The following is a 27,154-nucleotide window of genomic DNA, read 5'->3' on the forward strand; positions in this document are numbered from 1 at the left end:
CTCCTAACAGGTGCTTTGCAAATAATCAATCCCTGGGCTTCCGGGATCGGTGAGCTGCTTCTACTCTCCACCTTGCAACAAGCGCAGGAAGGGCAGCTGCTGAAGACAACTCCTAAAGTCGGTTTGGACAGAGAGAGAGAGAGAGAGTGTTGGGCATTCCATGGCTTCCCTCTGGGCACAGTCCTGGATACAGCATCTCATGAGGAAGAGCAATAAACAGGGGACTTAAAAGAGGATATACACCCGGAACTCCTAAGCAAGCAGGTATGCGGTGTGAAAAAGGAAGAATGAACTGGATAGTTTAGCGAGGTCTCCTAGAAGGGTGGGCGGAGAGCATGAGGTTTTTGCTTGTTACTCCTTCGCAAAGGAGCTGGTGTCTGCTGTGTTGGTAAAGGCGAAAAACAACAACACCTAAGGAACTTGCGGGAGCAGCTATTAAGTTAGGTCTCATGTGTTTTTGGAGAAGGGAGATTTGAGTCCTACAGAGTTAAGGAGAGGAACGAAGGATGGAAGAATACAGGCTGCTAGAGAGGAAAGTGATGTGACCCATTTGTAAAATAGGTAGGGGGACCCTGTATCTTTAATAGTTGTGTCAAAGGCAGAAGTTGTGTTGCTGGCCTTCTCTGCAATTGTAAAAGGCATCTATGCTACATATTCTTATAATCCATCACCCTAGGGGGAGGCTCTTTAATGGATTAGAATCACAGCTTCCCCCCTCCCTGCCTTTCCCCATTTGCTTGGGTGGCTCTTGTGCTTTTAAAGCTGGCAGAAATTCAACAGGTTGGGCAAACTTTCCCTATCGCTGCATCAGTTCCTGTCACAGACATTTAGAGACAGATTACGAGAAAACTCCTGACTGAAAAGTGTGGTGTCTCTAAAGCGGGTGGGCATAGTCCAGGATTTTCTCTGGAAATGAATGGGTGGAATGGGAACATGACTCCAAGATGGTTTGATGGCCTTATGAATATTTTTTTTAAAAAATCATCCTGACTTACGGCTCCTTAATTTCACCCTCCCAACAATCCTGTGAGGGAGGTTAAGCTGAGAGATGGTGGCTGGCCCCATGTCACCCAGTGAGTTACACGGCTGAGTGGGCATTTGAACCCTGGCCTTCCAGATCTCAGCCCAGCACTCAAACCCCTGCACTGTATGTTACACCCTCCTCTCTTTGTAGAGGACCCAAGAGTCTCTGCTTCCTTTGGTTTCTATATAGCCCTCTAACTCACCATAAAGGTGGGGTTCTAAATAAACAAGGTAATATAATCTTATCTGCAATTTCCTGTGTGGCACCTAACGTACCTGGCAGGCTTGGGTTGGACAGGCAGTGAAACAGGAGTGGCTGTTTTCTCAAGGAAGTCCACCACAATCTTGTAAAGTACTATTTCCTTCACTCTTCTGGAGAAACACAAGCAGAACAATCTCATTATACTATTCCCCCACTCTTCTTGCATGCTTTAGGAACTGTGGCCGTACAAAGGGATGCCCCCTGATTCAACCGAGGAGATGCACCTGCAGCTGTGAAAGGACGCCCTTCTTTAAACTGGTGGCTTCCTCCTCACCTCCCTGGGAAAGCAATTTCCACCCACTGCATAACAGGAAAATCAGCCTGCAGAAGATATGTTCAGTTGTGACCCTGTCACACATCTGAATGGCTGAGATCTAAGAAGCTGAGCAGGTAAAAAGAGGACATGTGTTCCTGTTCATTGGATGAAAATCCCAGTGCTTAATTTTGAAAGCTGATTGGCTAAGAAGAATCGGCAACCTTAAACTCTTCCTTGGATAAAAGGAGAAAAGATTTCATAATGCTAATTCACCAGTCAGCAGGGATGCACTGTTCATCCTCATAGGCTAAGAACAGAATATTATTTCACTGGTTGATTGGCTAGAGAGTCTGGCCGGCATGGGATTTTAATTTCTTCTTCATTCATTGGGTCTGCTTAAGGCACTTGTTCCAGGAACTGACAGACTGCCATTGGCCAAGGACTGTGGGAATTTCCACCTTTGGGGTGACCTAGACCTCAAAGCTGACACATTATTTGCTTTAACCAAGTACTTCCCACTGCTCAATCACTTAAGGAAAGTAATAAAGCCAGAGACATTTCCCAGTTGTTTATTCACAGAAAATAGCAATCATCCTAGCAGATAACTGGGGCAGAATATTCTCATTGCCTAGGTGAGGATAACTTCTGACATCTGGCCCGTAACAGAAGACGACACTTCTCACCAGAAACAACTGGACCTAGGAAAGTTGGAACTCTTTGATTAATCACTTTGAGATGCTTCTACTCTCTCACACAGCCATTTTCTGCAAGTGTGGGAAAGTGTCTGCAAGTGGAAGGACAAGTAGTGGTTTCTCCAAATGAACTTCTGGGAAGAAGGTTTCAGCTTTGTGAATGTGTAGGAGGTGTATTTCCTTTTTGTAAAAAAATAATTGTCTGAAGCTGCAAAAAAGAGGATTGCACAGACTGGCAGAAGACGTCAGAGAAAGAACTACTGTTCTCGAGATGTGCTTTGAAAGGTTACCTGGCAAGACAAGATAATATTATGCCAGTTGATGCACTGTTCCACAAACTCAACAAGAGAACCTAGGAGATTTATGCTCTTGGGTGCTGTTTTTTAAGCCCAATAGGCTCAACCCCCAACCAGAGAGCCCAGCTTGTATTATTCTCACTGTTCTAACCTTCTAGACCTCCCTGTCCACCCAAGTGTCACACAGCTTGCTGGTTCCCTTTAGTCTTTGCCTACTAAGCAAGAGTTTCCTCTTGCCCCACATTCTGCTAATCTCGTCATCCCACATAAAGATTGCAGAGTCCAGTTGCATACAAGAGAGCTGACAGCCCAACTAGAGATTTGTTCCACAGGCTCTTAGTTTCAAATGAATTTCCCATAATTTCCACCAGTGGGAACGAAGACAATTCACAAACTGAAGTGGGTGACAGCTCAAGTAGGTTTCTTTTGTTTGTAGAGGTGGCACAACCTTGAATTATGATTCAAGGAGATGCTAGAGTAACAGGCAAACAGTTGTGTGGCCACCAGCTCTAGCACTGGTTAGTACAACTGGTACTTTGGGTATTTGTTTTGCATTTTACGGCTGTTCCCCATCCACCCCCGGACATATTTTTTGAGCAGTGATTACCAGGATAACTACCGTTACTCATACCTTTGGATGTAGATCATATTGTGTTTAGGGTTAAAAGGGTTTTAGAATCAAATTATACTCTTCGTGAGGCTGAGATTTGGAATCTAGGGGCGCCAACACTATTTTGACATGTACCATGAAAACAGGTTGCCTATATGATAGTTCCCATGAATGTAAATAGAGAGCAGGTGATAAGGAGTTATGGATGTGGTAAACTGAGATGCAGAGTCAACTTTAGGCTTATCTGGACAAGGGGTGGAAGGAGGTCGTGAGTCCCGGTATCCAGCATTAGAATAATCCAGTGTACTACCAGGGTTTAGAAAGTGAAACTAAGGCAGTTAGGCCACCTGAAAACGGTGAAAGTTATGGTTGAACTAGCCACTGGGGCTGTCCCATGAACAATGATCATTCTTTATCTCTATGCCCTGAACAGCTTCAGAGGCTAAAATCCCCACACAGAAATTCTGTTAAAGAGGCAGGAGCAGGGCACGCTGTTTCTTTTTCAACATGACAGAAGAATTTTAGGTCAAGGATGCAAGATTATATGGCTGCATACCCAGAGGGTTTGGAAAGGCCCACTCTGGTTACAGGGTAGAGTTGTGGGTACTGTATAATTTAATGCCCTTTCCCTAAGGCCATGGCAGGTTCCCAGGTCCTCTGCTTGGAGAGCGAAGAGCCGTATGCTAAAGTAACGGAATCGAACCCTGAATTTTATTATTGTGAGGGTCAGCGGGTAGCCCTCGAAGCGCTGCTCGCTAAAGGCGAAGAGGCGTTTAAGGAGTGCGTCTCCCAGGAAAAGCTGCGCCCCTTTCTGTCAGATGGAGAGCTGCAGGAACTGAAGGCAGCTGTAGAAGACTCGCGGGCTCCCTCGCCAGGTGGAATTGGCAATGGTGGCCACGGGGGCAAGGGATCAAGCCTCAGCTACTGGCCTGGACGTTCGGACGAGCCTACCCCAGAGCTGGAGCTAGGGTGGCCAGAGAACAGCGTTTGGAAAGGGATTACCCGTGTGGAGGTCTATACCCACCCACCAGGAGAGGGAGCGCCCCATATCAAGGAGCTGGTGCGAAGATACATCCAGCAAGCCAACAAGGTACTGAGGACAGGTAGCAGCATCCTTCTAGATGTTGTGGATATGGAGGAGGATAGCCACATTAGCCAAAGGTGCATTTCTGAAACATACATTTCCACATAATTACTTCACAACAACCCCCGCTCTCTTTCTCTTTTTATCTCTCATCTCTCTCAAAACTGCCCCCCTATATTGTGAGTGTGATTTGTGATCCACAGTAAAAAAAGGATCAAAAACAATGGCACAAATAGTATTGATTCTCAGTGTGCTTCATGGAAGCTCTATCTTCGGGAAATTAAATTAAACCACCACCACTTGGGAGAACTTTTCTGCTGCAGCTCAACTGAGCAGATGCAGACTGTGATCCTATAATCACTAACCTGGGAGTAAGCAGCACTGAACTTGGTAGAGTTACTTTCCAAACTGACACATACAGGATTTTGCTCTAAATTCTGCTCCACTCCACCTCTAGAGAGTTTCCTCAAAACATGTTGAGAGCCATTTTTGTCTGTGCAGGGTTTTATTTATTTATTGTCATCATTCCTATGTTTGTGTTCCCCCTTCACAAAGTGGAGGGAAATTCAGAGCATTTTTACCCTAATCAATTTCCTTGGAAGTGAGAGGATGGGAGATTTATGGTGCTCTGTACTGGTGTATTTACAGATTTACAGGTTCAGCAAGTAGGACAGAGGTCAGAAGCAAACATGCAGTCCATTTTAGTATTATAATCACGTCTAAGTATTTCTTTCCAGCTGCACACACACACACAGCATCAATTTCAGTACCAACATACTACCACCCAAATTAAGAAATCTCACTAAATTAAATACAAAAATCAAATCCATACAAGGTTATAATGGCAGTTTAGTGAAAGAAATTGTATTTTGGTTTTTAGATTCAAGATGGGGAACCTGTTGACCTGCAGATGGACCACAACTCCCATCAGCCCTGGTCATTAGCCATGTTGGCTTGGGCTGATGGACGCTGGAGTCAAAAAACACCTGAAGGGCCAGATTCCCCAACACTGCTTTAGCCAATGCACATATATGTTACAGCAGGCACCATCTTAAAAGAGGTATTCTCTCCTGTGTGAGAGTGAAGAGGGGGATGCTTTTTAATATATGAATCTGATCAATCAGTCACTTAAGGGGTTGCAACACCAGTACAAATGGACGTAACTGGCATTCCAGATGCTTGAATTAACCATTTTCTTTGTAAGCCCACCTTGGAAAGAAATCTCAAATTTCCTTCTTCAGTGAGCAACCAGAAGGGAGGCTCACGAGGGAGGGGGAAGACTCAGAACAAAAGCTAGCGATATATTTGCTCATTCAACAGTAAGGATGCAAATCGAGTCACTGTGCATACAATGCACACACCTGACTTGGCTCTCATCACTGTTGATTTGGGGGTATTTAATTCTGAAAGCAAAATTGCATGACTTCTGTCTAGTTATAGATCCCACAAGCCAAACTCTTTGTCCTCCAGGTGATTGCCATTGTCATGGATGTTTTCACGGACCCCGACATCCTCTTAGATCTGTATGATGCAGCACTCAGGCGCCGAGTCCCCGCCTACATCATTCTCAGCAGAGAGCATCTTGCCTCCTTCCTCACCATGGCTGAGAAAACGTGCCTTAATGTCCGTCACACAGAGGTGAGATGGGGATGGCTTTGGTTCTGTGCAGGTCTCTCCACCCCCAGAGGCAAAGGCAGCTGCATCTCAGTTGACTCTCACCTCCTGTGCTTTCCAAAAAACAAGGAATCACTAGAAGACTTTGCTAAAATAATAGGGGCAAAGGTTGGTTTGTGGTGCCTTTGGAATGAGGTCCCCAAGGAGGTGCATAAGAAGGGACACTGCCATTATTATTATTTAGATACACAGTGCAAACCTGTATAGTCTACTCAGAAGTGAGACAATGCAGAATTCAATGGGGCATACCCTTAGGTAACTGGGTACAGGATTGCAGCCTCAAAAGAAGCAGCAGCAGCAAAGCAGGTATTTTTCAATGGGTTTGGGGGCAATTCTAAGACCAGTTCCTTACTCAAGTTGGGTTTTTGTAAGTGGGATGCAAGCACTCCTTTTGCACAGAAGGAGTGCAGGAAAACAGTGGAAGATAGGGGTGCCTGATGTGCTCTGGTCCATGGGGTCACGAAGAGTCGGACACGACTGAACAATGAAGTGCAGGGGAAATGTAGTGGCCGTTTCTATATAATTGTTCAACCCCTTTTTAGAATCTGAGAGTCCGAGTCATCCGGGGTTGCACTTTTCAAAGCAGACAGCAGAAGCAGGTCACAGGGACCGTGAAGGAGAAATTTGTCCTGGTTGACGGGGAAGTCGTGATCACTGGCAGCTACAGGTAAGGAGTTCTCCTTACCTCTTCTTAAAGAGCATTTTTGCAGTGCGTGAGCAAATGGAGCAAAGCTTTAAAGAGTCACACCTGCACTCTTTGATTCTCAGGGTGCCTCTGGACCTATGTGGGATTCAGAGACACTTTGGAGAAGGGATTGGGGGGGGGATTTGATTCAGTTTGCATTGAAAGTCAAACTTACCTAATTTGCCCTTTCCAAAACACGTGAACCAAAACACAGGCAGCCTTCGAAATTCACACTCCTCTGAATTTTCCCCAGACAGTAATGTATACAAAAATTGCACATTGTACTGCAAAGTGTGTAGATAAATGCAGGCATTTGGGGAAATAAGATATAAGACTGCATTACATTAGGCAAAACTTTTTGGCAAAAATGTGTACATCAGGCAAAATTGCATACAAAAATGTGTATATTGAGATACATTTGCACTTAAATTCTAATGAATCTTCATAAGGTCTTTAATAAACATAAACATAATAAACTGTTGTAAACTAAGAGGCTGACAGATTCACCCATCCCCACTCTGAGAAGCTAAAGTTGGCAGCTGCGACTGTTCCGAGCTTTGCTCCATTTGCAGAAGTGAGCCTGCTGTAGAAAATGCATGGAGGGGACTGAAGGCTACTTTGGCACTGTTGCTTGGGAAAGGGAAGGGGCTACAAGGTCCTGCACCTATGCCTGGTGGTTTGGCCTTTAGTGGCTGCACTGGAGAAAGTGTCCCCATCATGCCTCTGGAGTGAGGAACCTTTGGCCCTCCGGAAGTTCCTGAACTACTGCTCCATTGGTCATGCTTGCTAAGGCTGATGGGAGTTGTATGTGGAGGGCCAAAGGTTTCCTACGCCTGCTCTGAGTGTATTACTCCAAGATTGGAAGCTGCCTGAGACCATGTTTTGCCTTCCACACTTTGCCTCTTTCAAGTTAAGGGGACCCACAGAGTACAGCTTGTCCATGGGCCCTTAAAATCTGGAGCTGGCATGGATGTTGCACCCTCCCCCCATTTCTTTCCTGGAATAATTGCATCTCATTCTATTTTCATGCTACATACTCAGCTCCTGTTCCCCCTATAATTACTCACAGTGAAGACTGCCAAACTCGGTAGAAAACTAGAGTTACCACCTTTTGTAGAGGCAGCCTCTGTGTCTTTAACGAGCCACATGACAGGCAAGAATACAACAAGCGATGCTTTTTGACAGCACACTGCTGGGGAACGCTGCCTCTGTTCCGTTTCTGCCTGTCATACACATGTTTAATGTGTTAAAGAGCCTCTCTTTGCATGGCAGAAAAGATGGCATCCCATATAGGAGATGGATCTCTGTGACTACAACCTCCTACACGAGGGGTTGATGCATGTCTTGGGGCACGAAATACCTGCCACCGACAAAGCGTCCTTCTCCCAGGGACTTCAAATTACATCATATGATTGTTTGTTTCAGTGCAACTTTAGTATTTGTTTTGATGTGACTGGAAATACGGCCTTTTCTGCTTTAGTTCTCCGTTGTCAGCAGAGAGAGTCTGTGACGGTGCTGAAATTAGCTGGATTTTGGCCAGGGATTTGGGATTATTACTTGACAGGACTCCTTCCTAATTGGTTCCAGGACTTGCTGGCATCCATTAGCAGATTTCCTAGAGAGTGACAACTCAGCCATAGATCAATCTTTAGTTTCAGCAGAAACTGATTCATTTCCTAGTTTCTTCCACATTCCACTCAGCTCTAAACCACAGGTGGTGTTTAAGAGCCCTAAGAGCCTAGGAATTAAGGCACTGTATCTCATTTCTCAAGGACACAGTGGTGGCTGCTGCCCATTGGAGCTGGTTGCGCAGAAGGCAAGGAGGCCAGCAGCAGGTGGCGGCAGAGCCAGCAACAAGCAGAGCAAAATGATTCTAGCTTTGCTGAGTTTAGGTAAAACTGAAGAGGAGGAGGGCAGGATGTGGGTGACGGTGTGGGTTAAATCACAGAGCCTAGGACTTGCCGATCAGAAGGTTGGTGGTTCGAATCCCCGCGACAGGGTGAGCTCCCATTGCTCGGTCCCTGCTCCTGCCAACCTAGCAGTTCGAAAGCACATCAAAGTGCAAGTAGATAAATAGGTACCGCTCCGGTGGGAAGGTAAACACGTTTCCGTGCGCTAATCTGGTTCGCCAGAAGTGGCTTAGTCATGCTGGCAACATGACCCAGAAGCTGTACGCCGGCTCCCTCGGCCAGTAAAGCGAGATGAGCGCCACAACCCCAGAGTCGGTCACTGGACCTAATGGTCAGGGGTCTTTTTACCTTTTACTAAAGAGGAGGAAGCTGACAGTCAAGACCAACATCTGGGGTTGTTGTATATAGGCAGGCGGGCAGCAGGGAACTGGCTAAGAGGAGGCTGAGTTTGGTGAGACAGTACCACATTTGCCCTACACTGCTGCCTGGTCTTCTATATATGGTGATACTTCCACAATGTGTTGTTCTCCTTCCTTCTGTAACATCATCAAAGTGATGTCACCACCTGTGACCTCAAGAGGCTTAAACTGGAAGTCCTCCATGGAATCTGCCAATGAGCTTTTGGCATCCATTGTGATGCTGTTGCTTAAGCAGCCATCAAATTCTGCTAGGCTGATGCCCAACGTTCATTCTATCCCTTGAGTGGGTCAGAGTTGCAGAGTTGCTGTGGATTTATTGGTACTACGTGCTTCGTAGACAGAGAAACACAAGAGTTAGGACCTGGTTTTGGAGCTTTGTATACTGAGTTACTGAAGCTCAAAAAAACCCCAGCTGACACTGACTTTCTGGGAATCCCATGCAGATCAAGCAAAATATTTGTTTTGAAGCTGCAGGGCATGGAGTATCTCCACTGGAGGCCAGACAGTCCTAAGGACTTTTGAGTTATGCGTTCATCAGTGAGGACTTACATTTCTGGAACTAGGAGATCTAAAGCTGTCTCTGTTATTTGCTCCTGGAAAGAAAGCTGCTATTTGGGAAGCACAGACTGATCTGACATTGTAACTCATTTCCAAAGCTAAGTAAGCTTCCTCTATGTAAGATTCCTGTATCTCAAGAAAAGCCAAATCTACAAAATGCAAGGAATCTGGTTTAGTGATGAATAAAGTCAAGCTGGGTAGTAGTACTATTGGTTTTTGAAAACCACATGGTAGAGCACACCTGGGTTAAGAGCTTCCTTTGAAAGAAGAGAAAGCTGGGATCCAACCTGTTGAAAAAACAAGTTTCTGCGTTTCAGAAAACCTACAGCCACCAGCTGAGAATTTTTTCTTTTCTGGGACCAGGAAATCAAGACTATTCATTTTACTGGAAAACAGGGCTTGAAAAACAAGACAACTCTACTTCTGAATTCTCTGAAGCCACAAAAAAGAGAGGTGGAGAAATAAAAGAAAACAGCTGGTGGAGAGGATTTTAGAAAGTCACGAGCATCTTCAATTCTGTTACTTAGGAAAGAACTCTCTTATTCTCAAGCGGCAAGTGATGAAGCATCCTGTGCACTTGGGCCTTGCATATCTTCTGGTCTTTGTGCTGCCCTCCATATTTTCCAAGGAATGCTACTTTTGTGACATCACTGCCTCAGCCAAATGCCCAGCCACCAAGATGAGTTGTGCCGAAGATGAAGACTGCTTTGTGGGTCAAGGAGCTGCTTTGGGAGTATCAATGATCCAAAACAAGGGTTGTACTCGCTCCATCAACTGTGGCAAAGAGCAACCTGTTGCCCACATGGGGGTAACCTACAGTTTGGTCACCAACTGCTGCCAGGGGAATTTGTGCAATGCAGCTCAGTTCCTGAAAGCCCCTCCTCTTTTCCTCCAGCTTGCCCTCCCCACCATTCTTGTACTGGGTCTCCTCTGACTTTGCAAACAATAAAATCTTTCACATGCTTTTGAATGTTGAGTCCTTGTGCCTGTGGTGTGATGGTGCGTCCCAACCCAGAAATGACTGCATCTAGGCAGTTGTGTGAAAAATAATGGTGTATCTCACTTCTCCCTTACACTAATAATTCAGCTGCACTATTGGGATGCCAAAAAGAGTTACCCGAGAATTCTCTAGCACAGCACAATCCATCCTGAACATGTAGATACCATGTTTATGGCTCGGTCCTCTGTGTCCATTAAGACATCACAGTTTGTTCCCTATGATGGCTGCAGCAGATTGCTGTGTGGAACGATGCCACCTCTGCAGTCTCCCAAGTTCAGGCACAATTTCTCCTCGTCGCTTTTTGATGGCAATGAATCACACAGCCTGCAATAATCCTAATTCTCTGCCTCCCAGAGTTTGGCTTGGTGGATTTATCCTCTGCCCTACCAGCTGCACGCTTCTTCCTCCCTGGGTTCAGTTTTGCACTCTGAACCTCTTTGTATGCAGCCTTCCGTGAGGGTCTGATTGAGGTCTGCGCATCTCACGAGAAGGAGGAAGTCCCTTGCTTTTTAGAATACATGGGATTGGAGTACCACATGGGGCAAAGTCTCTCAGGAGACATACATGTGTGCAACTCTAATTCTTATGTGAGCAGATGGCAAGACAACAGTGAAAAGCTTGCCTTTCTAAAATAATATTTTATTGGTTTTCCAAAAATAATATAATAACAAAAAACAAAAACCCAACAATACAAAAACAAAGCAAAACAAACTGACTTCCCTCCAGTCCCTTCCCTGGTTCCATTATTTGTCAACATGCTGCACGTCCATTATTAAATTATAACATATTTAAATCACTATTATCCATTCATTGTAAAATTACAAGTACTTTTTAAACCCTGCTAATGCATTAACCTGTGTACAATGCTTCTGTATATATGCAATAAACTAAAGAAGATTGACAAGTTAAATTAATGGAATATGCTGAAATGGCAAAACGGACAATGACATTAAGAAGCAGAGACGACAATGAATTGAAAAGCTTGCCTTATAAACACGTCCAGCCCATTGGTTCATCCAGCTCAGCTGCTTTACAACATTTCAGGCACAAGACTTTTCTATCACTTGCTACCTGGTTCTTCAAACAGATATACAGTACTGAAGCTGGCCAAACAGGACTTCTGCTTGCTAATGTTCTCGTCCAAAATTTTACCTGGGCTGAGGGTAATTTCCTTCAATCTCTGGGCACAACTGGATCATACTAAGAAAACACACAACTGCATTTTAAGTTGGCGCCTGTCACTCACATGGGTCCACTCCACACTAGCACCTCAGAATTGAGGATAAAGTTTTGGGCGTGCATCAGGGAGCACCGCACACAATACACCCTTTGGGAAATTACTTGAGATGCGAAGATAAGTGTGAAAGGCCAGGATCAAGTTGCACAGAAAAGGTGCAGAGTCCCCACCCCATTTCATGGGCAGTTTAACAGTGAGTTGGATAAACAATGAGATGTGTGGTTGGTTTTTAGTTAATCCTCCCTAAGGACCAAAGACAAGCCTTCCCGGATCAGACAAAAGGTGTGTCTGATCTCACATCCCTTTTCCCACAGTGGCAAGTCAAACCCTTCTGGGAAGCCTGGCAACCCATTATGAAGGCTACAGCCCCCACCTGTTTCCCCCCAAGCAGATTGAAAGCCCTACTTCCTCTGAACATGGAGGTTCTATTCAGCTATGACTGCTAATAATTCTGGTAGACTTTTTCTCCATGAATTTATCAAATGCAGGGTGGGGAAGAAGTGACCTTCCAAACTGTTGCTGGACTACGATTCCTGGAGTTTTTGGGAGGCCACAGTGAGAACTGGATGCTCGACCAGACGGGTCATTGGCCCATTCTATGTTCCCATCATCCTGGAACATTGGCCATTCGGGCTGAGGCTGATGGGACTCCAACAGCCAACAATATCTGGAGGGCCACAGGGCTGTTCTTTGTTTTAAAGCCATCTGGGCTAATAGCCATCACCACACCCTATGGCATTGAATTCTACAAATTAATTGTGCATTGGGTGAAGACATACTTATGCCTGTCTGTCTTGAATCTACCGTACTTCTCATTCATTTCACTGGGTGACTGAGTCCTAGCATCACGAAAGAGGGGGAAAATTATTACCCACACCTTACATAATTTTGTAAATCTCTGCTATGTTCCTCCTAGTTACCTTTTTTCTAACCTCTCTTTTTCTAACTTCTAATTTCTACCCATCTTTTTTCTAATATCTGTATTGCTAGTTATAGCTCTTTGTAGCACTGAGGTTCGGTATAGCAAAATCAATGCAGTGTCATGGCTGGAACGCTGGGTTTGCATGTGGGGAAAACATGTCTAAGTTATTCCCATTTGGCCATGAAGCTCATGGCTTGGCAGGCTGATACCTAAGCCTAATCTACCTCACAGGTTGTTTTGAAGATGAAATGAGGAATTTCTATGTATGTTGCCACAATACTTTAGAAACATTTTGCCTCCTAAACAGTGTTACTGAAACCATTACAGACCACAGTTGAGTTGGGGTGCGGACCATGTTTGAATGCTAAAATATCTCCATGTAGAAAACCAGCATACAGGGACGCGGACTTATAAAAAATATTGGGGGGGGGGGCCCGGGAAAGCTCATGAATAATAAATAAGCTCATGAATATGCAAATAAAGTGGCGCCGCCTCCTTGTGAGCGAATAGGGGAGAGCGTGCTGCGCCTATTAATCAGCTCCGAAGGAAATTGGGTGGAGCTTTTGCTCGGGAGGGAGGGCAGGAGGCATGCAGCCCGACCCTGTGCATTTTGGGCTGGGGGAGCGGTGGCGATGGCGCTCTGCTGGAGGGGCGCCCGAGATTATTGGGGGGGCAGAGCCCCCCCAAACGAATTTTTGAGGGGGCTCGGGCCCCCTCAAGCCCCATGGAGTCGGCGCCTATGCCAGCATATCAGGAAAGAGAGGCTGCAACCCTTCTCCCTGACATCTACTTTCCATGTCCTGTTGCTGTTTATTATATATATATATATATACTGAAGAACTTTCAGTTCTGAGGTAGCTGGTACAGTCCAGAAACTGTTTTTTCACGTTATAAGTTAAGAGTGGTGCTAGCATCTTCCTATCCCTTACAAGTGTTCTGGGCCTAGATACAAAAGGCCTTTCGCTTCATAAATTTGCTACAGGGCGATGAAAAGCATGTACAAAGTCAAGCACCTTTTGAATCCAGTCAGATTATCCTGAATCCAGATTATCTCCACTACAAACTTCAACTGGCTGAACTGTCATTACCGTAGATCTCCTTGAGGAACTGTAAGGCATTGGGGGGTGGGGCAGAGTTTTTCAGCACCTTCAAACTACAATACCCAGAATTCTGTGGGGTAAGCGATAAGAGTTAAACTGGCATGAAACCGAGAAATCCTGAGATGTAGATATGCCCTTAGGGCACCTCTAGTTTGGTCACACATGTCACCAAAAAAAGAGAAAACGCAACACTAAAAAAGAAAGCCTATCATATGCAAATGTTTAGATGCAAATTTAGAAATAATTACCGTAATTAAGACAAAAATACAGTGGTACCATGGTTTAGAACTTAATCCATTCCGGAAGTCTGTTCTTAAAGCGTTCTTAAACCAAGGCATGCTTTCCATAGCAGTGGGGGACCCAATTTACAAATGGAACACACTCAACAGGAAGCGGAACATGTTCTGCTTTCAAGGTGAAATTCACAAACCAAAACACCTACTTCCGGATTTGTAGCATTCTTAATCCAAGTTGTTCATAAACTAAGCTGTTCTTAAACCAAGGTACCACTGTACAACACATCTCCTTGTACAGTAGTAGGGACGACTGAGCAGGGTTGCTAAAACTGTGGATGGAAAACTTCAAGGCCCCTCCTGCTCTCCCTTCTTAGGGTTCGTTCTCCTTAAACCAGACTTGCATCAGACAGCACTTCAAGCAGAGGACTTGCCTCTGTACACAGCATGACACAGAGCCACCCTAGCTTCCAGACTGAGCTCAAGTAGCATTGTTATACAATGGCCCCGGGGGTCTTTCCAAGCCGCAAGTCTCTTATGCTGAGGTCTGGCTTTCCTCCCCATTCCCCCTTTCTACCTGCCCTCTTGATTTGCCCAGGGGCATTCATTTTAGTTGCAGTACATACAGAAGCAACCTTCTTGCCAATAGATTGCAGGTGAGGCCAAGCATTCAGTGCACACACTGAGGTCAGAAAATCCTGTTGCTAGCTCATAGCTCAGACAGCCAGAGCTTGTTTTTCTCCCTCTGAAAGACAGCCTAAATTACCATATATAAATCAGCATACGCAAATTTGCATCAGAGACCTGTTTCCCAGGTCTTTCAAGGACCTAGAAATGTCCTCGTTGAGCTCCACTTGGATACAAAGTAAGCATGGCTTGTCCATTATTGTGTCATTGGAATCTCAGCTTTTTGGATTTTCTTATATTCATGATTCCACACAAAGAGACTGTAGTTGCCCAAAACGTACATGATCAGTGTTCGAAACTCCCGTTGTTCTAGGCACATTTTGTGGCAGGGAATTTCATTAGCGCAAGCGGTTTCTGAGTTATGGGCACAGTACTGCGCCTAAGATTTCAGATTGAAACTGCCGAGTGGAAGGAAAGGAAGACCTTTTCTGCCTCTCCACTTCCAGCTACTCTCTGAAGACTAGAGAAAAGACCCTCTTAAGAATATTAGGGAGTGGGCAGGGGAAGGACTGGAGCATGTGAAAAATGAACGTAATATTTTAGCTGCAGTTCATTCATTTTCAGATTTGTATTCTTGTCATAGAAAAGAGTGCCTAGACATTTTGCTGTGCCCATAAGCTAGTTTTAAGGGGCCATTTAGCTCCAAGCTTTCATATCTCAGTTTCTAACACTGCATATGATCCATGGCTAAAACCCCTTTCCTATCTCCCATCCCCCAACCCCTTTCTTCTCAACAGCTTCACGTGGACAGATGCTCGCTTGAACCGCCAGCTGGTCACTCAGCTTACAGGAGAAGTGACAGGGGCATTTGACCAGGAGTTCCGCATCTTATATGCTGCCTCTTGTCCCCTGCCAGCCCTAGAAATTTCACCTAGACTCCAGCCTGCTTCGAGCCTGGCTCCATTACCAAGTACCAATGGGCCAGATATCACTCCGTACGTCAGCATCCTGGATGGGGTGCAGCTGTCCAACCGCATTGCAGAGCGACGCTCCGTGGCCCCTCAACCCGTGGCCAAGAGCCATGCTGGAGAGTGGGAGTTAGTATTGGCCTCCCCTGCTACGGCGGAAGACCCTGTGCTACCCACCCCACCTCCAGAGGTGTCTATTCGAAACAGACTGGCAGCATGGCGTGGCACAGACCTTTCAGGAGGCGGCCTGCATGGATCCCCTGATGGGCAGAATGCTCTTAGTGATATACTTAAGAGCGTACATCGGACTCGGCGTTCAGCAGCCAAGACCACAGGGGCTCATGCTAGTAAGTCCCTGTGGGACCTCAGCCAGATCTCCGGAACCAGCACAACAGGAAGGGGATGGAATGGGACAGACTCAGCAGAAGAAGCTAAGGTAAGCATCACCTATATTTTCCAACTCTAGGCACATTCTAGAGTGGCCACATATCTTGAGAGGGAAACCCTGCCAATGCTATAAAGCTGTCCGTTATACTGTTACACGCTACCCCAATTGGCCAGTGGCAAGAAACTCCATGGGCTCCAAGCGCTTTCCCCAGGCTTCAGTTTCCTTGGAATGGAGGTCGGGAGAGACTATGGTGTCTTTGGGATATGAGCAAAGGATGGAGGGGCTCGCAGAACCCACACCCCAACTGATCCTGCTTCTCCTTTAGGTTAGTAGGGAAACCAAGCCCAGAACAGAGCAGTCTTGTGTCTGTATTCTCAGCTTCCAGCACCAGCCCAACTCGCACACAACAACAACAACCACCACTCTCTCATACACAGAAAAGGGTCACCCATTTGTCTCTAAAGTAACAACAACAACAATTTTATTATTTATACCCTGCCCATCTGGCTAGGTTTCCCCAGCCACTCTGGGCAGCTTTACAGAATATATAAAACATAATAAAGCATCAAACATTCAAAACAGAGCACTGCAGCCATGTGAGAGGGGCCTCATAGCTGACTGGGGATTTGAAGCCAGGTCTCTCTGTCCGATCCTCTGTCCGCTTCACCACACCATTTCTCCACTGGATACAAGACAGAAACAAGACGGGAGATTAGGGTTCTTTGGGAAGTGGATGTCCTGTGCATCCTTTAACCCTCTTAAAATAAAAACACCAGAAGTATATCCTATTCAAGTATATACTTGAATAAGAAGAGGGTGTTTCTAGGCATGTGCAGAGTGTGTTTATTGTATCATTGCATATCATCAGCCAGTCTTCCTTTCTGTAAGGTTAGGGGTCAAGGCTTTCCACACTTGAGCCTTCTCATCTTAGAAACTGAACACTGCACAGCCCCATTTTTTACATATGCTCCAAACCAATTATTTCCAAGTTCCTTTCCTAAGAACCCAGTCTCCATCCCACAGTACATCTAATTCTCATCTACACCATCTTTCCTGTTCTGTGTCCCGAGAGCTATCGGAAATGTAGTCCACATTTGATAGCGGGCACTGACATTGCTTAAGGCCCCACAATGCAGTATTATTGCAGTTGTATTGTACATTCTTCACCATCTGTCCTCTTGATGGCTGGACAGGCTTTGCACCCCAACCCACCAACCATCTAATAAAAATCTGCCTTGCCTACGTGGCACTTGAAACAGAGGGCTGGCATGGTATCCCGGACTAACACATCAAGTGGTATTGTTTATAAACTGCATTTATATCCCACTTCTTTTCAAAGGAGCTCAAGACGGCATACGTGATTCTCCTCCTCCTCACTTAATCCTCACAACAACCCTGCAGGGTAGCTTAGGCTGAGAGGCAGTGACCAGCCCAAGGTCACCCAAGTGAGCTTCACAGCCAAGGAGGGATTTGAACACTAGTCTCCCAGGTCCTAGTCCACCACTTTAACCACTATACCACACTGGTAGGCTTGTATGCCTACTCAATAAGGGACTGCCTTGAGTTGCCCCCACCCCGTCTTTCAAATTAAGAGACTGGAGCTCTTCCTTGTAAGCAGATCTACTCCTAAAGCAGCGTCGGGTAAGAAGCCACAGTAATTAGGCAGGTGCTTGATCCCTCTTGCACGTTGCTTGACAAGAAGGGGAAAATACAAGAGGGCAATGAGGCTGGCGGCAGCCCAAGTCCATTTCAGCCAGATCCTTTTTTCCGGCAGACCTATTTTTAGATGTCGCAACAAACTTCTCTGTTGCCACATGCATTTCATGACTTTTTACTGTGAGTAACCTTCACATTCCTTTCAGAACCCAGCCTGGCCAGCGACTGGCTCTCAGCAGCAGGAACAAGAGGGCAGTACATACAATGGTCGCTATGGTCTTCGTTATAGCTGGCCCTCTAAATGCATGTTTGCACCTACAGCAGCATTACATGGCAGAGGGTCTCTCGGGGAGAGACTTGGTGGGGTCGGTGCCAGGGGAACTTAGCTCTTCCCCCCCACCCTTGTTGATTATCCTGAGTCTCTTCCTGTTTTCTCCAGATCTGTTCTAAGATTGGGGATAAACGCAGCTGTGGGGAGGGGGGAATAACCTGGGGTAGGGGTTGTGGGGGGAGGATTAAGCACCTTTCTCTTACCTGCCCATTTGTCTCTGCAACCCCCACCTGCACCAGACAATTATATGCTTGCAGGTCTGCCTGCAAGACTTTCACTCGGGGGCAACACAGCAAAACCCAGACACCTGCCCCCCCCCATGTTAACAGCCACTGTGGAAAGATGCAGGAACCAATTTCCAGAGGGAGATTTGGTTTTCCCTCCCCAGTGTTTCTTTCTGTGAGAAAAAATCACATTTGGTTTTCAAGACATTCCTTTTGCTGTGCAGTCTAAACTCCGACTCCCTTGCGAATCAACATTTCGGTAGTAATTTAGGTTTCCATGGGAACAAAAGAATTCAATATTCTCTGATCCTGCTTTGTGCTGCAGGAGGTCAAAGTGTACATTTCTGTAAATCCACCCCCTGGAAAAAGCCGTGATGATCGCTTTTAGTCACTTTGGGGACTCGAGCACTGTTTTCCCCATGAAGTCTGGATGGTTTTAAAACAAAAAAAGTTTTGGTTTTCCATCAATTCCAGATGTTTTGTTCTCTATCAATTCCAGCACTCAACATTCCCTCAGACATTCCAGTTGCTACAGAAACCAGTTCCTGATCTTGAGTCCTGGTTACTGTGGGAACCAACTTGTTCTGTGTCGCCCCGCAACCCCCCCCCCAAAGCTTCCCATGGCTGGGTAGGATCAATATTTTGATTTCTAATCACAAAGGGGTGTTGAATATATAAATTTAAAGGTACCAAATAAGGTTGGAAAATTATAAAATAATACTGTTCCCTTAAAAGAAAGCAAACCCAGTCATTTCATTTACAGGATAGTGAGGATATCAATTCCCTTACATGAGAGCATTTTCATGTTGTCAGAACACCCCTGAGGTTACACTTTGTCACAGAAAAATAAATTATGTATGTCCCTACTTCCTGACCAAAATCAAGTTTCTGAAGAGGCCAGCGGCCCAGTGGGTACTTGGTGATTGTGTAAGGACAGAGCCAGGGTGCTTGAAAACAGCCCTAAAAGGTTATGACTTCCCCAAGGCCTACCTGTAAGCCTCTGGCTGAGATGGGACTTTGTCCTTAGCATTATAGCATTTCCAAGTGTTCAAAGCAGGTCACATACATTTTTGTAATCATTGCAACGGCCCTGAAATGATGGGCCAGTAGCATCCTTAGATTGCAGGGATTGGGGTGGGTCTGAGTGGGGTTTGGCCAGAGCCACTTGATGAGGCCATATTTGAAAGTGGGGCCTTCCCGAATCGTGGCTCAACCTCTACACCACAACTCCAGGCCTCAGGAAGGGCAGCAGTCTTATTTGACAGACTTTGTGACTTTAACAGCTGGCCAACAGGTGGTAAAAACAAGGTGTGGCGTTGCTTCAATTAACAATGCTTGGCCTGTTAAAAATGTGGCAACCTTAGATTTCAGTCCCACACACAGACCAAACACTAGCTCTTAGCACTTTCTGGTGGCCAGAGAAGTGGCAGATATCATCTTGGTACTATTAAAGAGGGAAGAGTGGCAGGCAGACTAATCTGACCCACAAACCTCATTGAAAAGGAAATGCCTGGTTATTATAGGATGACAGATTATATTCCATAATGAGAGCGGGTAATGGGCATCTTCTGCCTTGAGTACTAAATTGTGTTGAGCAGACCCTGCAGGTGGTACCCAGACCTCAGCTCCTATGTCCCTGTTTTCATAGGGTGCCTGGTTGCCACCGGCAACAGCTGGGCACAGGACAGGAGGCAGGTCCTAGAGCAGAAGATTCGAGGAAGCATTAGGCCTACGTCTGGAGTTTTTTGACAAATTGGATTGATAGAAAACTCTGCCTCCTTTGGCTTTGAACTTGGGTGAACTGCTGTAGACAGCACCTTCGGTCAATATTGATCAAGGCTACACCTATGATAGGGAGGGAGAACTCTAGGATGACAAGCCTTAGAAGCATGAAGGTCCCTCTGTACTTATCAGCTAGGTTCCTCCCTCCTATACCCTGAATGTTTTTATGCAAGGCAGCCAGCCATTGAACAGGTAAGGCTTTCCCCATGCCTTGTGCCTGGAACTGTTAAGGCACAGTCACCTTGTCAGGAAAAAAAGAAGTTGCTCTCCTCCACTTGAACTTCACACTATTTGTAGATATAGTTCTTTTAGGTGCTGTAGTATGTTTGAAGTCATGTTTTTATAATGTTACATCTCGTAACTTTAATAGCTTTAATATTAAATGCTTTGGAGAGAGAATCATGAAAGGAGCATAACAATATTGAAAATACAAATTTATCCTCCCCATTCCCCAACAGCTTCCTCATCTACCACAAATTTGCTTTCTCTTTCCTGCAGCTATTGTGCCTAGCAGTCTCCACAGGGAATCTAGGAACATCAACACCATAAATGTTAGAACTCTGCCTCAAATTCATGATTCTCATAGGCAGTGATTAAATTTCTAAGTAGAGAAGAGTTAGGGTTTAACCATACCTGGAAGCCAAACAGGGTGAAACAGAAGCCCTGCCCCTCAACTTAGGATCTGTAGATGCAGATGGTAGTGGGAGAAATTACCATATTTTTCGTCCCATAGGACGCACCTAGTTTTTTGGGGGGGGAATAAAGGAATTCCCCCCCTTTATTTCCCCCCGAAAACCAGGTCGGGCAACAGCAGGATGGCAGCGCTGCGCCTCCCCGCTGTCCCCCGAGCTTGTGGGGCTGGCCGATGTCTGCCAGGCGCGAGGGGCGCTCTGCTTCAGGATGCTTCACACGCCGGGCAGCAGGCTGCTATCCGCAGCGCGGGGAGCCCTGCGGGAACTCCCGCGGGCTCCCCAGGCTTGCTGATAGCTTCCTGAAGCCTGGAGAGCGAGAGGGGTCGGTGTGCACCGACCCCTCTCGCTCTCCAAGCTTCAGCGAAAGCCTGTATTCGCCCCACAGGACGCACACAGATTTCCCCTTCATTTTGGGAGGGGGAAAAGTGTGTCCTATAGGGCGAAAAATATGGTACTTTGTACATGCTCAGAAGCTGCATCTTTCTACTATTTCACATAGTTCAGAACAGATACAGGGGTGGAGGGACTCCTTAGTAAGACCTGGTTGTAATTCATGTGGGTTGCCAAGATGTTCATTTCATTTTTATCAGCAAATATATTTTTGAAGGTTGTGGAGAACAACATGAAAGAACCTAGGCCATGTTGCAAACCCAGATTCTCTTAACAATAAGAACTAGAAATCTATGTCTGAAGAGGAGTTCTACAATGCATGGCAGGTACTGCCTATTTTACTTGTACATGAGCTTGCACACACAACATTACACTGGTTCTTAAGTCTGAGGTGTGGTTTTTTTTCAACCTTTCCACAGAAATGGGGTTACCAGGACACACCAGCAAGAGAGCTGATGAAACAGCGAGGGACTGGCTATGCCCCAGAGGAACCAAGGATGCCCGTTTACCTGGCACCTGGGCGTATGACCCCTTCCTCTGGCTACTTGCCTCTAGGAAGACTACAAGGACAGCTGTATCATAATCCTGCCACTACAGGTCTATCGCGGGCTTGGCCACATCCAGGACAGTTCCAGTACGGCCATCAGCTACGATACTGAAACCTCTCTGAAAATCTCAAGGCAGGGGGAAAAAATACTGGGAGGATAATCTGGAACAGACTGGAATATTTCCTAGAGAAACAACAGTTTATAGAGAGATTATTCATGTGACAGGACAGAATAGTCAGGGATGGCTATAAAACTGTGGTTTCTAGCTTTTAATAAAATATACTGGGAGACTTTTCTATCTGATGAACACCGACCCCAGTGAACTGCAGAATGAGATCCTAAACTGTGACAAGCATGTTTTAGTGAGATTTTAAGTTTCATCTGCCAATGAGGGAAGCCAAACACTTTTCCTTCAATGCAACTACACTAGAGCAATTCAAGTTTGTGTAGGATGAACTGGGAACAAGCAGGAGGTTTGTATACTTACACTGATGAGCTGCTCAAGGGATGCTGGGTGCAGCTACTGAGACACTAAAGAATATATAAACGATTATACTAGCAAAAATCTGGAATTACATTTCTCCAGCCCTCAAATCAATGTTTGTAAAAATAGAAGACATTCATACAGAACAGTTGATGCTGCGTGGTTTTTTTTCTTAATAATAATAATAAATTTTATTTATATCCCGCCCTCCCCAGCCGAAGCCGGGATCAGGGCGGCTAAAATCAATAAAATAATAAGTTGAACCATAGACACTAGGTTGTATTACAAAAAATCTCCCTCCATGATCAAAATACAGTATTTTGGCACTGGGTCAAAGCAGCCTGCAGAAGATGTTTTGACGTTTAAGAGGTTAGACTAATTGCACTGAACCCCACTGGTTTGGTAAAGGGAAGAGTTTAGAAAGGAACAGTGACTGTTCCAAGGTTTATACACACCCAGGGGTTTTGACCCAGGGCAGATGATAAACAGCATGCAAAAGACATCTTCTGTAAAGTAAAGTAAGGCAAGGAAATCCTTCCCTCCCTCATTGGATCTAGAAAAAGGAAATGGAAATTAAAAGAGGGAACTGGAAAGAGATTCATACATGCTTCAAACTAAGCTACAAAAAGGGAGAACAGGCACAACCCAGAAGATTTATTGAAGGCCGCTCCATCTGTGACTATTACCCATTTGTTCAAAGGCTCCAGTGTTCTGCCACTGCAGTGTCCTAAAGCAAGTGGGAAGAGATGCCTGAGACTCATTGACAAAGGGAAAAAATAACATACTGTTGCATCATAGAACAATTTATCAGCATGGATTGAAGTGAATTATGGTTGCTAGGATCCAGATTCAAGAGAGCTCTCATCTCTTCAGTTGTTGTGGAGAAGGGAAAATTCCAGCAAGGTGCAGATTCTCCAGTTGCTTCGTCTATGCTGATAGTGGAAGAGCAGCTTGAGGCAGCAAAATATTCGCTCTTGTGCCCCTTTTAAAGGCAGGTGAGTCCTTTGAGGGCCTGGATCTTGTATCCTGCAGGTAGAACCCCCAGCTTCATATTTGTTGGGGAATCAAGACGCCAATAAGAATCCCAGGATTTGTTTACACTGGACTTGCACCCGTCTCTCTACTAATGGAGAGCCTCCCACATGATGCTGTCCTGCATCCTTCCCCTTTTAAGTGCAGGGTTTTTCGATCCTGGCTGTTTTGGACTTTGCAAGGAACAAAACACACACACACACACACACACACACACACACACACACACACACACACCCTTCCTGCCTGTCTCCCCTCTAAGACAACACTGGGGTGGGAAGGGTCTCATCTGGATGCCCCTCCCATTATTGGGGAGACAGGCAGGTACAAGTCCACATTTTTTGCGGCAGTGTAGCCCAGTCCTAGGATTTCAGAAGCCTTCTTTCAAAGAAATGTCTGCATCAAAGGGAAAGCAGTTCTCCAGCACTTAAGATGCAGGATATTTTATCATGCAACACGTCTACCCCATCCCATCACTGCACCAATTCGAGTATCTAGTGCAGTTCAGACTGTGGCTGCACAAATCTATTGGCTAGTACCAACGATTGCATCACTAATCAGAGACACTATCTTCCCCCACCCTTTTGATAAAGCCAACAGCCCCGAGGTAAGATGCCTACTGGCTGCATACTAAGTGTTCCTTACAAAGTAGCACAAATTACACAGGCTTCCACAATTCAAGTTCTCTTCCTTTCCCTTACTGTTAAATAAATGTTTGGTGTGCTCCAGTGCTGGGAATCCATTTCCAAAGCTCCTTTAAATACTTTCCTCCATTAGCTATTAACACCAGGCATAAAAGTGCTAGGTTATTAAGATGCCAAAGAAATGGGGGGGGGGGGGGTTACACACAAAAATATGGAAGTTGCTCCCTCTAGAGGTTTGATCCCTAAAGGCACCTCTTTTCAAGACCAACAACTCCCAAGTCTGACGGATCAAGGTAGTAATACAGGGCACCCAATGCATTCACTTTTTTTTTGGAGAAGCTTGTGATAATGAAACCAGCACCGTTCAACGAAGTCCACCTGATGCTGGAATCCAGTTTCTTTCACAGCATCAGGATCATTGCAAAGGCAAAGCAGAACTCGTTACAGTTCTTGCAGTGCCACACAGTTCCTTGCTTGCTGTGTTTGCAGGCCCATAGGACAAACGATAAGGACCAGCTATAAAAGGGAGGGGCAGAAGACAACACACTCAAGATATCCAAGGGCCATAAAACAGAAATCCAAAGATAGGAAGCTGCCTTCAGACTAGTGATCCACCTGCGTAGGAAGCTACTTTTTATACCGGTTCCCCGGCCAGTAAAGCGAGATGAGCACCGCAACCACAGAGTCGTCCGCGACTGGACCTAACGGTCAGGGGTCCCTTTACCTTTAGACCAGGATTGTCTACCTGAGACCTTCTGCATGTAAAATGTGTGCTGTGATGCTGTGTTGCAACCATTCCTCTTTGAGGATGCACTATATCCTTTAAACCTGAACAGCCATTCAACACAGAATGAGATGGTATAATTTTCTGGACTACACCAGTTCAGACTGCAGGTGGGAGAAGACCAAATTTCAATGCTCTCCTTGCATTAAAAAAAATAATAATTCATGTTTGTGTATATATGTATATACACAGTTTCTTCCTCCGGTGCTAGCTTAACTACATCAAGAAGAATAACCAGAATTCTGTCCCCTTCTTCTGTGCAACTGTAACTCTCAAAACATGGCCAGCTCATCCGAGAGCCCATGCAGCAAACAAGGCCAACCGTGAGGTGGAAGTTCTAGAAGTCAACACCAAGTAGGGCTGGGAATGTCCCCTGACTGAAACATGGACAGCAACTATTAGTCAGTGCAGGTAATGCTGAGATGGGTGGACCAAGGTCTGGTTCTGTTTAAGGCAGCTTCCTTCCTGGGGGGCAGTGAAGCCTTGCCTCCTGACAACTATGCGCACACTAAACGTTTAAAGGACATTCGGCACACATTCTTTCCCTCAAATAATTCTGCGCACTCTAGTTTGCCCCTCTGAGTTACAATTCCCAGCAACCCTTTGCAAACTACAGTGCCCAGAATCATTTGAGGGAAAGAATGTGCTTCGAAAGCGCTTTAAATGTATATAGCATGTACACAGCCAGTAGCTCATTTTTTTTTAAAGCCAGCCTTTGCAACAATAATACCCAGTGGAATAAAATGCATTCCTGCCCACGTACAGTTAAGCCTCAGGGGTTTCCCAAAATGGGCGGTGCAAATCCACTGGGACTGAGAGTTACTTACTGAAGACTAAAGCAAAATGGGAAAAGCAGAGTGGAGAAACCAGCAGAGAGAAGTGGCCTGGAGGTGTACAAAAGCTGAGCAGAAAGATATTGCCACCTCCAGACAGCATCAACAGCAGCTTTTCTGGAACTAAGCAGATCTTGGTCTCGGGAGTGCCTGGATGGGAGACCACTTTGAAACCCCACACAACCACTCTGAGCTCCATTCTGTACTAAAGGCAGGATATAAAAGCAAGACTTTTGAAAAGCAAGTGGAGTGAGGCGTGGTACAGAGTACTCTTAATCTTGGGGACTGGGAGGGCTTTTAAATATTGGGGTTTGTTTATTTTGCCCTTTCCTGCTGTTCAAAAGGAGGGTTAAAACAAAACACAAAACAAAACAAAACAAAACAAGGCCTCCTTATAGCAGGTCAGACTACAGGCCCTTTATTGTCTACACTGCCTGCAGTAGCCTTTCCACATCTCAGGCAGAGGCCTTTGCATCAGCTGCTATCTGATTCCTTTGTGCTAGAAATATTGGGGAACTGATCACAGGACCCTCTTCGTTTAGAGCATGTGCTCCACCCACTGCTTCCCACCCAGATCCCTTTAAATCAGGCAGACTAACAGGAGTCACCAACCTTTTAGGGCCAGGGGGCACATGTGGAATTATGAGGAAGTGCTGGCACGGCGGGGTATAACATGAAAGGGATGCCGCATCTAAAGGAGCATAAAATCAGCCCGGATCACAAAAAGCAGTGGGCATGCCTCACAAAAAATGTGTATCAGCCACTGCCATATACGCTCACAGTGAAAAGCTCACTGAATTTCTCCTCTGCTCAGAATGGATGGGAAGTTGGGTGTCCAATCCTGGCATCCCGAAAAATATGGGCACATTTAAGGGGGGGGTGTTCGAAGTAAGAGAGCAACAAAGCCAACCCAAACAGGAAATGAGCAGGTACGGCAATCAGTCTCTCATGCATTATGGATTTTTGAGGTGATATTTACCGAGACATTTTGTGAGATGATATTTACTGAGACATTTTGCAGGAACCGTATGATGCTATGGCAGGCACCATGGGGCGAGCAGGTGCCGCACTGACAACCTCTGAATAAAATTAGGCCTGTGGATTATTTGCAAGTTGCTTCTTGGAGATCAGATACAAACCTTCAATGACCTAGAAAAGCATAAAATTAAGGCCAAAGCTTGCCAGGCTGTGGGTCCCGTAGCTCTCCTGAGAGAACACAAGGTCAGGCTAGAGGAGAGAAACACTCACCTGGGTCCAACAGCACAAGGCACCGGAAAGTCCCTTTGCCGGAGGGTTTGAGCCTGATCCCAGGTAACACCTCCAAGAACTTCAGGCTGTTACTGTAGCCTCGCTCCAAGCACAGTTTCCACAGCTTGACCTTGTGCTCCTTCCATACCAGGGCCTCCAGCTTATCCAGACGCAAACCTAAAGGAAACTGGCCCAGAGTGCTTCGGAGGAGAGGGATCACATCCACACCACCTGAAAGATACAAAGAGGCCTTGATGATGATGAAAAGGCCTTTAAGTAGGACTGTGCATGCCCCCTCCCCGATCCAGTGTTCGAGATATGTCCTGGGGTAGACTTGACCTGGAACTGGGCCCCGAATTGGGGCCCTAGCATATTGTTTAATTGTGGTTTTAAACCCTATTTTATAGGTGGTCCAATGGCAGGGGAAGAGACACAGACAGGCTGCCTGCATTTCTTTCTTCTCCTCCATCCTGCTCCTTGCCACCCGATTACCACCCCTTTGGACAGCTCTAGATCACTTTGGGTGGACCTAACCAGGGGCTGCCTCAATCAGCCCAATTTG

The 27,154-nt window shown here is 45.8% G+C and overlaps 2 protein-coding genes across 4 annotated transcripts in view; one reads left to right on the forward strand and one right to left on the reverse strand.

Moving 5' to 3' along the window:
* Positions 1–22,197, forward strand: FAM83E (family with sequence similarity 83 member E). Of its 2 annotated transcripts, XM_082195456.1 has the most exons (7): positions 1–264; positions 1,459–1,675; positions 3,774–4,229; positions 5,694–5,861; positions 6,440–6,564; positions 15,386–15,992; positions 21,439–22,197. In XM_082195456.1, exons 3-7 carry the CDS (start codon positions 3,777–3,779, stop codon positions 21,676–21,678), a joined length of 1,593 nt encoding a protein of 530 aa, XP_082051582.1. In that variant the 5' UTR covers positions 1–264; positions 1,459–1,675; positions 3,774–3,776; the 3' UTR covers positions 21,679–22,197. The 2 variants fall into 2 exon arrangements, with proteins under 2 accessions (XP_082051582.1, XP_082051581.1); XM_082195455.1 differs by having other exon boundaries at positions 1,459–4,229.
* The window catches only part of LOC309516683 (T-cell-interacting, activating receptor on myeloid cells protein 1-like), a 25,364-nt gene continuing 14,605 nt past the window's right edge, over positions 16,396–27,154 (reverse strand). The window contains exons 8-10 of one of the 2 annotated variants that reach the window (XM_082195460.1): positions 26,593–26,823; positions 22,507–22,604; positions 16,396–16,626 (exon numbers count right to left, since the gene is read on the reverse strand). The gene's annotated coding sequence lies outside the window, so the exon portion shown is untranslated. The remainder of the gene's footprint in view (positions 16,627–22,506; positions 22,605–26,592; positions 26,824–27,154) is intronic. The other variant, XM_082195459.1, reaches the window with a different exon arrangement.

The sequence above is a fragment of the Podarcis vaucheri genome, assembly GCF_965113315.1.
Source record: "Podarcis vaucheri genome assembly, chromosome: 13".
Classification (NCBI taxonomy): domain Eukaryota; kingdom Metazoa; phylum Chordata; class Lepidosauria; order Squamata; family Lacertidae; genus Podarcis; species Podarcis vaucheri.